This window comes from Cornus florida, unplaced genomic scaffold (genome assembly GCF_030987335.1).
Source record: "Cornus florida cultivar Cherokee Brave unplaced genomic scaffold, ASM3098733v1 CherokeeBrave_3.0.0_Hap2_Chr10, whole genome shotgun sequence".
In the NCBI taxonomy this organism is placed as follows: Eukaryota; Viridiplantae; Streptophyta; class Magnoliopsida; order Cornales; family Cornaceae; genus Cornus; species Cornus florida.
This window is the reverse complement of record NW_026775580.1, coordinates 69795257-69805628: the sequence shown is the minus strand read 5'-3', so window position 1 is coordinate 69805628 and position 10372 is coordinate 69795257. Positions and strand designations below refer to the sequence as shown.

The 10372-nt window shown below is 36.6% G+C and overlaps 1 protein-coding gene across 1 annotated transcript; it reads left to right on the top strand.

Moving 5' to 3' along the window:
• The first annotated feature begins 4238 nt into the window (after positions 1-4238).
• LOC132277808 (uncharacterized) lies at positions 4239-9975 on the top strand. Its single transcript, XM_059779652.1, has 2 exons — positions 4239-4344; positions 9470-9975. Exons 1-2 carry the CDS (start codon positions 4239-4241, stop codon positions 9973-9975), a joined length of 612 nt encoding a protein of 203 aa, XP_059635635.1.
• Positions 9976-10372: the final 397 nt, after the last annotated feature.

Genomic DNA, 10372 nt, shown 5'->3' with positions numbered 1-10372 from the left:
GTCTAGGAGTTTTCTGCTTCTCTGAAGAAAGATGAGGACTTGCCAGATTTGTTTGCTTTTAAGTTTTTTTTTTTCCTTTCAAATTCACCACAAAATCCATTTGTTGAATTGATGCACTTCTAGGGTTTGTTAATGAGGGGAAAATCTCTACTGTTTAGTTTGCTGAAAGTTTCTGGGGTTACAAGAGGTTCTGGGGTCTCAATTGTGTTGTAATATGTATCAACTTGAAAAGGCTAACTATTGAAGCTATAGTACACTGTAGAAGGCCTCATGTTAGCAATTATTTATACTTTTCTAGATTTCATCATTAATTATTGTAAGTTTTGTAACATTTAAAACAGTGACTCACCTTAGATTAGTCTTAGAGCTACTTTTTATGCCCAGAATGGTAGTGTAGATTTTACTTATTTACTAGTGGGCTGGATTGTGCTTTTCCAAAGTTGAAGTTAGGGCTGCAAATGAACCGAGCTGAGCCGAGCTTGGGTCTGCTCGGGCTTGTTAATTTCAATAGATGGCTCAGGAAAAATTATGATCCCTTGGCTGTATTAGAGTTTCAGCCCCTACTTAACCACACCCAGTGACATCTAAAAGAAACAGAATCAAGTACAACAATGAATTTTTCCACTCAATAACTTAAATGAGTTGAAAAATAGACTATAAATTAATTTTTTTATTTTTCAAAAATCTCACTACAGAGAAAAAAAATAAAAATAAAAATTGAATCAATTAAGCCCCATGATTTACACACACATACTTCAGTATTACCTAAACTGCATCTTCCCAAACAATGAAGTGTTTACGTATTCATGATAACCATGACATCAGTGCTATGAAGACAGATAGAAAGGGAAAGAGAGAAGGAAACGAGCAATGAATCTTCATACCAGAGAACGGCGAGGACAGGCTGGACAGCAGATGGCGGAAGTGTGTTTGGAAATGAAAGAGAGAATGATGATTCAGTGTGTTTGGAAATGAGGCGCTTGGACCATATTTTGGTATTTATACTTAGGGTTTAGGTTTAACATGTAAACTAAATTATTTTTTAAAGAAATTTAATAATTAATAATTTTTTTTAAAAAACAAAACCAAAACAACTATAGATTAAGAAGGAAGACAAATACAACTAGGAAGTAGAGCGTCTAATAGCTAATGGGGCCATACCCTCCATTCCAAATCACCACATTCGACTACTAGAGCCTTTTTACCAAGCAAATGAGCCACCCCATTGCCTTTACGAGGCATCCAACCCAAAGAAGCACCTTTACAAACTTTAAGAAGAGAAATAACGTTATTAAAAATTACACTTAAAGCCTTAGCAAAAGGTAAGAGACCCATCACCGGCTGACAATCCCCTTATACCACAACATTTTCATAACCCCACACTTTGAGAAGAGAGAGGCATTCACGAAGAATTAAACCTTCGGCAATGGACGGGCCACTCACATGGGAGAAAAAGAAAGAGGCCACTCGGATGGGCCGACCCACATCATTTCGCAATATCAGACCTTTTCCACAGAGCAGCCGAGAGGAGTAAAAAACGGCATCAAAATTCAGCTTAAGACGACCTCTTGCCGGAGCACACCACTTCAAAGAAATAGGAGCCACAGAAGGAGAAAGAAGAGATAGAAGACGAGATTGACGCAAAATCTCTTGGAATTCAATAAAGTCGTGATGCCTTTTCTGAGTTGCTTCAAAAGGATCCCATTGACGATTGGCAAATATAAGATCGTTGCGACATTCCCAAATAGTCCAACAAATGAAAGAAGCAAAACTCACACAATCCTGCATATTCTCAAACTGAGACCACTGCTCTATAAGAGCCATCCATCTCTTAGGCTAAAAAAAGGGACCTGTCCCTAGAAAATCCATACACAGAGGGCACAAAAACCAGACCAAACTTGCAAAAGGACAGGTACAAAGAAGATAGTCGATTGTTTCGATTGCCGAATCACAAAAAAAACATGAAGAAATTGTATCAATCCCCCGAAGAGAGAGCAAAGAGTTCACAGGAAGACGATCATGCAAACTTTGCCAAAGAAAAAGCTGAATAAGAAGTGCTTAAATGTTGCACATTTCAGCACCTAAGTTATGGTATTTTAGTCTTTGCATTTATCTTAATTTTATGTTTTAGTCCTAATTTATGTTTACGTCTATTTCAGGGCAATAAAGTTAAAATGAGCTAATAATGGTCCATTATGGCGTTTTGGAGTCAAGCCAAAGATCGGGACAAAATTCAGAAAGAAGCAAGGATGCAGCCAAATGCTGTGTCCGGACGCCATTTCTCGCGTTCAGACGCGAGTCTTCCATACGCTGCGTCCGGACGCGAGTCTCCAACACACTATGTCCGGACGCCAAAAGCTGCGTCCGGACGCCAAGCTCCTAACGGCAGACCAGTTACAGGATTGACATATTTTTAGGGTTACGGGCTTAACTCTTTTGGGCTTATTTTTTTAACCTATTTGGCTCTAACGGGCTTGTTACTTAAAGGCCAGTGAACCATTATTTCAAGGGTTATTTTTCATTATTTTAAAAGGAGTTTTTATTATTTATTTTGATTATTAAGTTTTTATGTTGTAATCGATATATCGTTCTCTGGAAAACACGCGAAAGAGAAAAAAACAAAGAACGAGCTAGGGTTTGGAAGAAAAGCTCAGAGAAGATGAAGCAAATGATGGGGATTGTCCTGTCTTCGACTCCATCAACCATGAGTGGCTGATTCTTCTATTTAGGGTTGGATAAACCCTAAGCATGTAACCTATTTTCTCTCTCTTTTCAGTTTTTGGGGATTTACTTATGTAATTAGTGTATAGTCTTGAATATTATGAATTAAATTCTTCCAATTGATTATCTGTATTAATCTCATGTTGTCTTATGTGTGGTTGATTGATAAACAAATTTTACACTTGAATTCTTTGTTAATTGATTCTTGTGATGGCTATGCATGGTATTAATTCGTTGTAATTGTGTTTCAAATTGATGGAAAATACTTCTATTTAATGGATGTCACTACATGTTTAGGTTAATTCATTGCCTCATTAGTTTAATTTCATGTTTAATTAGTTTAATTGCAATTTAATTATTAGGTAAGTAGACCATCTATACTTGTGTTTGAATTCCATACTTTTTGTCTCAATTGCATTATCCTCTTGATTAATATAGGCTAAATTGTAACTTGAATTGATGGATCATGCTTTGAATTGGTGAATTGCACTGCACTTAGTTTAATTGTCATTAGGTAGGCAATTTAGGCTTGACATTGATGCTTCATACTTTTCATTGCAATTGTTAACATCATTTAGAATTACATTTAATTTTTCCCAATTAGTTGAAAATGAGTGAGTTAGGGAATGTGCTTAGTGGTGAATCCTACACCCTAAGTCTCTTTCCAATCTTTTAAATTCTATTATTTTATTGCAATTATTTAGCTTAAAATTAGTTCTAATCACAAAACAAAACCCTTTTTAGCAATCACATAAGAACTAAAGTAGAATTCAATTCCGGAAACCTATAATTGTTTAGATCTCTTGGGACGATCCCTTCTCATTTCATACTCCATAGTATAAGTGTTTAGAGGTTTTATAAATTATAAAATATGATGCCCACTTGACATTATTTCTAAACCTAAAGTGTTGTGCATTAATTCGTGCACACGCGAGGTCGCATCAAAGTTTGGGCGCAGTTGCCAGGGATCTAACGGTTTAAAGAATTGAATTAGACATTATTTCTTTGTTGATTGTTTACTTTAAAGTCATTTTATTTATTTTCTCACTTGATATTTGTCAATTAGGTACTTGAAACAAAGAGGAGCAAAACGTTGGACGTTGAAGCAATTAAAAATTTGAAGTTGCTTAAGGACCATCTGTAAGTTTTTTCTTTAATTCTTGAACTTTAATTGTCTATTATCTTGCATGCTTTGGATAGCCTAAGTGGAGGATTAAATTAAATTGTTTATTTTTAAGTCCAAGCATACCTTTTTATAGAAGGCATCAGCCAATGTGGAGGCATTTATTTGTTTTAAGTGCATTGTTATTATTGAGAAGTTTGGGAACATTGTATGTGGAGGTTGAAAAATTGAAGTGTTAGTGTGTTGACTTATTCTAGTGCATGCATGGTCGTAGATCACTTAATCGTCCTCTTGCTTTGTAAATCAAAATCTCGAAGTTTTCCTTCGGCGTTTAAGAGGTAGGACTAGGGATAGTCATTCTAATCTTCCAACTTTTGATCTTTCATCACCTTTAATGGAAGACCCAATAGATCCAATTGTAGATCCCATTGAAGATCTTGGTTATGTGGATCATAATGGTGTGCACCACCCACCACAAGTTCATATTGTGGATCCTCAAGGTGTGCATCCACCCTTAGGAATGCCATGACCAATCAATCCTGTTGTACAATAACATAATCTAGGGATGCCAAGGCCAAATGTTGTTCCCCCAATTGGTGAGCAACAACATCAATATATTCAAATGGCATACCCTCAACAATTAAAAATGGCATATCCTCCTCTCAATCTTCCAATGGTCCTTAGGGATCGTTACACTCCAAATCAATATAATGCACATACTTGCATTCAGTTACCAAATTTCCATGCTCATCATTATGAGATTAAGGCTTCCACCATTAACATGTGTCCCCTTTTCTATGGGTTGAGCAATGAAGAGCCTTATAAACATTTAGATGAGTTCTTGGAAGTTTGTTCCACCATGAAAATCACGGATGTTCCGGAAGAAGTCCTTAAAATGAAGCTTTTCCCTTTCACTCTTCAGGATAAAGCTAAGTATTGGTTTAACAACTTGGGGCCAAATACAATCACCTCTTGGGCACAATTGCAACAAGAGTTTCTAAAGAAGTATTACCTTGCGAGTCGAACCAATTCAATGAGAACTTTCATTCGTGAATTTAAATAAGAAGAAGGAAAACCCATTCATGAAGCATAGGAACGATTGAATGACTTGCTATGAAAGTGTCCATATCATGACATTCCTAAGTGGCAATTAGTTCAATATTTCTTTTCAAGTTTATCCGATGCTAATAAGGGCATTGTTGATGCTTCTTGTGGCGGAAGCTACATAAAAAGAAATGAAGATGAAATTTGGCATCTTTTCGAAAAAATAAGTGAAAACTCAATGTATAGATCTTCATCTTCTAGGGGTGGTCACCTAGCAAATGTGGGAGGAAAGAAAGCTCTATGCCAAATAGACTCTTCTATGGAAATTGCTGCCGAGGTCAAAAATCTTACTCAAAGATTTGATAAATTCCTTTTGAATCAAGGCCCGATAATTCAATCTTATCCTCATCATTCCAATAAAATGTGCATGACTTGTTCTAGTTATACTCATCACACTTCAAATTTTCCTCTTGGATAAATCATACCAAGTGAGTCTTAAGAACAAACAAATGCAGCTTTCATTCATCAAGGGAACAACCCTTATTCCAATACTTATAATCCGGGGTGGAAAAATCATTCAAACTTTGCATGGAAAAATTAAGGAGATGGTGCAAACCCTCCTCAAACTCAAGGTTACCAAGCAAAGTATGTTCCCCCACATCTCCAAAATCAAAATCAGAATTCTCAAGGTTACCGTCTTTCATTCTATCCTCAGAATATGAATCAATACTCTCATCCTCAAGTATCAAATTCTCAATCTTACTTTAATCCAAATCAAGCGCCTCCAAAGAGTCCGGCTTTTGAAGACAAGGTCTTGGAAGCCTTAGGTGATCTTCGAAAAGATAATCAATTGTTTCATTCTCACTCTCAATCAATTACAAAGCTTGAAGCTCAAATTAGGCAATTAACTAATTCTTTAAATGTGAGAGAGAAATGTAAGTTGCCTAGTCAAACTGAGACCAATCCTAAGGGGGGCAATTTATGGCGCAAGCAAGTTCTTCATCAGAATTTTCTGGAATTGAGCAAGTTCAAGCAATTACTACTTTGAGGAGTGGTAGGAAAGTGGACAATAAAGTAGAGGTACCTAAGAAGGATAGTGAACTGACACAACCAAGTGATTGCATCCGTCCCATTCAGAATCCTATTCTTACTCCCTTGGATGCTAGTGGTTCCAAAAAGGACATTACATCATCTTCATCATCTCCCCAATTAGAGAAGCCTTATAAGCCAAAAGTTCCATTTCCTAAAGCTTTGAGAGAGACTTCATCATTTGGGAGACAAGAAAAAAAAATTCGTGACATGATGGAAGTGTTTAAACAAGTGAAAATTAATCTTCCTCTTCTAGATACAATTAGGCAAATTCCACCATATGCAAAGTTCTTGAATTACTTGTGCACTCAAAAGAGCAAGAGTAAAGGAAATGACCTTAAGAAAGTTCTTCTAACTGAACAAATGAGTTCCATTCTTCTTCATAATACTCTTCCTAAGTTCAAGGATCCGGGTGTTCCGACCATTTATTGTGTTATTGGAAACCAAGAGGTTCGTATAGCTCTCCTTGATTTAGGTGCAAGTATTAATCTCATTTCATATTCTATCTACTTGCAATTAGGATTATGGGCTTGAAACCAATATCGGTAGTCATCCAACTAGCCGATATATTAATTAAAAATCCGAGGGGAATTGTTGAGGGCATCTTAATTAAAGTTGATAAATTTTATTTCCCGGTTGATTTTGTGGTACTTGATACTGAGTTAGTCCCTAATCTTACCAATCACATTCCAGTCATCCTAGGAAGACCATTCCTTGCCACCGCCAATGCCACAATTAATTGTAGATCCGGCATTATGGACATCTTTTTTGGAAACATGATGGTTAAGCTTAATGTTTTCAATGCAAATCAACATCCCACAGATGAAGACGAGTGTTTCCTAGTGAATGTCTTGGATGAAACCATAGAGGAGACTCTTCTCTCTATTCTATCTAAGGACCCTCTTAAGGCGTGCCTTTGCGAAATGTTTGAAAGTTGTGGTTTTGACACAAAAGGTCCATAAGTGAGGTGAATGCTTTGATGGACTCTGTGGCCACTTTGGATTTCCCACCTTAGAAAAGCAAGAAAGAACCTTTTCCTTCACTCTCTAGTACTTCACCAATTCCTTTTCTCATCTCTCCTCCTACTCTTGAGCTTAAGCCTCTTCCATCCAATCTCAAATACGCCTTCTTAGGCCCAAAAGAGACTCTTCCAGTCATCATTGCTTCAAATCTTGAAAATGACCAAGAGAATGATCTTTTGGAAGTGCTTAAAGCTAACAAAGAAGCCATTGGATGGAGTGTGGCTGACCTAAAAGGCATTGACCCTTCTATTTGTATGCATCGCATACACATGGAAGAGAATAAAAGGCCATTTAGGGATACTTAAAGGAGATTGAACCCAAATATGAAGGAAGTTTTCAAAAAGGAAATTGTGAAACTTCGAGATGCAGGAATCACTTATCATATCTCTAATTCCAAGTAGGTTAGTCCAACTCAAGTGGTTCCCAAAAAGTCAGGAATCACAGTTGTTGAAAATGCTACGGGTGATCTCATCTCGAAACTCACTGCCACTTCGTGGCGTGTTTGCATAGATTACCGAAAGCTAAATTCTGCCACTAGGAAGGACCATTTTCCATTGCCTTTCATTGATAAAATCTTGAAAAGATTGGCTGAGCAACAGTATTATTGTTTCCTAGATGGTTACTCGGTGTATAATTAAGTGGCCCTAGATCCATTGGAGAAAAGACCACATTTACATGTCTTTTCGGTACATTTGCTTATCGACGGATGCCTTTTGGATTGTGCAATGCTCCTGCCACTTTTCAAAGGTGTATGATGTCAATTTTTTCGGATATGGTGGAGAAGTATTTAGAAGTCTTCATGGATGACTTCTCGATTTTTGGGTCCTCATTTGATTCGTGTCTCCAAAATCCCATAAAAGTGCTTCAAAGATGTCGTGAGACTGATCTTGTGTTAAGTTGGGAAAAGAGCCATTTCATGGTTCAAGAAGGAATCGTGCTTGGACATGTCATTTCTAAAAGAGGAATAGAAGTTGATAAAGCAAAAGTTGAGCTAATCTCCGAATTGTCTCCACCTACTACGGTGAGAGAAATTCGCTCATTTTTAAGTCATACCGGTTTCTATCGCCGATTCATCAAAGACTTTAGCAAAATTGCTAGACCCTTGTGCAATCTTCTTGCCAAGGAGACATTATTTGTCTTTAATGAAGCATGTCTAAATGCTTTTCATCAACTTCGCAATCTTCTATCGTCCGCTCCCATCTTGCAACCTCCAAATTGGTCATTACTATTTGAGATTATGTGTGATGTTTTCAACTTTGCAATGGGTGCTGTTTCGGGGCAAAGGGTAGGTAAGTTACCATGTGCTATATACTATGCGAGTAAGACTTTCTCAAGTGCCCAATTGAATTATTCTACCACCGAGAAAGAATTACTTGCTGTAGTATATGCTCTTGATAAATTTCGGTTATATCTCTTAGGATCCAAAGTTATTGTGTTTTCCGATCATACAGCTCTTAGGCATCTTTTAATGAAAAAGGAAATCAAGCCTCGTTTAATAAGATGGATCCTACTTTTTTAAGAATTTGACTTTGAAATCAAGGACAAAAAGGGCTCTGACAATGTTGTTGCCGATCATCTTTCTAGATTAATGGTTGAATCTTCTCAAAATCTTCCAATTCATGAATCATTTCCTGATGAACAACTCTTTCAAATCTCAAATGGGATATTGCCTTGGTTTGCTGACATTGTTAACTATTTTGCAACCGGCAAATTTCCCATTAATTGGTCAAAACAAGAAAAGACCCGATTCTTTGCTAACATCCGGAAATACTATTGGAAAAATCCCATTGTGTTTCGTTATTGCCCAGATCAAATCATAAAGGAGATGTGTGCTGGAAAGTGAAGTTCCAAGCGTCCTTGTGTTTTGTCACACACTTGCTTGTGGTGGGCATTTTAGTGGAAAAAAAAACCCCTTTGAAGGTTCTTCAAAGTGGGCTCTTCTGGCCTACTATCCATCGAGATGCCTATAACTTTTGTAAGGTGCGTGTTCGGTGCCAAAAGTTGGGATCAATGTCAAAGAGAGACATGATGCCCTTAACTTCAGTCTTAATAGTTGAAATCTTCGATGTATGGGGCATAGATTTTATGGAACCATTCCCAATGTCTTATGGCTTTCAATACATCCTCGTTGCTGTTAACTATGTTTCAAAGTGGGTTGAGACTTGTGTTACCAAAACGAATGACCACTCCGTAATAATTGCATTCATCAAATCAAATATCTTTGCTCGTGTTGGTATGCCAAGGGCTATGATAAGTGATGGAGGAAAATATTTCTATAATCAATTCTTAAGGCAACTATTTTTGAAATACTCTATCACACATAAAGTGGCCACTCCCTACCATCCCTAAACAAGTGGGCAAGTCGAGGTATCAAATAGGGAAATCAAGCATATTCTTGAGAAAACTGTTAATCCAACCCGAAAAGATTGGTCAAGGAAATTGAATGATGCTTTGTGAGTTTATCGGACAGCTTACAAGACTCCAATAGGCATATCTCCATATAGAGTTATTTATCGGAAGCCTTGTCACCTTCCGGTTGAGTTAGAACACAAAGCACTTTGGGTAATAAAAAGGCTTAACTTTGATCTTGATAAGGCTGTAAAGGACCGTTTGCTCCAACTCAATGAGCTAGAGGAATTGAGAAATGATGCCTATGATAGTTCAAAGATCTACAAGGTAAGGACAAAAACATTTCATGATAAAAATATTGTGAAAAAGTCCTTTGAGGCAGGTCAAAAGGCTTGGTTATTCAACTCTAGGCTCAAATTCTTTCCTGGAAAGCTTAGAACCAAATGGGAAGGCCCTTATCTAATCATCTCCGTCTTACCTCATAGGGCAGTTGAACTTCAAAATCTGAAAGATGAAGGGACCTTTAAGGTTAATGGTCAAAGGTTTAAACCATACATTGATGGACAAACTCTTCAAAGAAATATGGAATCTGCTCTATTAGTGGATCCCATTAACTTTAAAGATTGAGAGCATTTCACGTTTTTCTAGCGATGTTAAACACTAGTTATCTTGAGTTCCTCTTTCGTTGCATATTAATTTACATTTGTTATTATTTTATTTTTTTTCCTTTTGTACATTTATGCTTTAAAAAAAAAAAAAAAAAATTCAAAGTAACATTCCGTCTTGTTAGAGACGTTAAATTTAGCCATTTAATTTTTCATTTTGTAGGTTGTATATAAAATTTCATTTTCCTTTGCATATTAAAATAAAAAATAAAAAATATATATATTTTTCCATTGTGCTCTTCTGCATAGTTCTGCATGTTTCAACTTTACAAAGGGTTTGATCTAATATCTCTTTATATCTTGTTTTATATTATTTTGGAATGTATGATTCTTATCCCATGTTGATATTTGATGTGAGT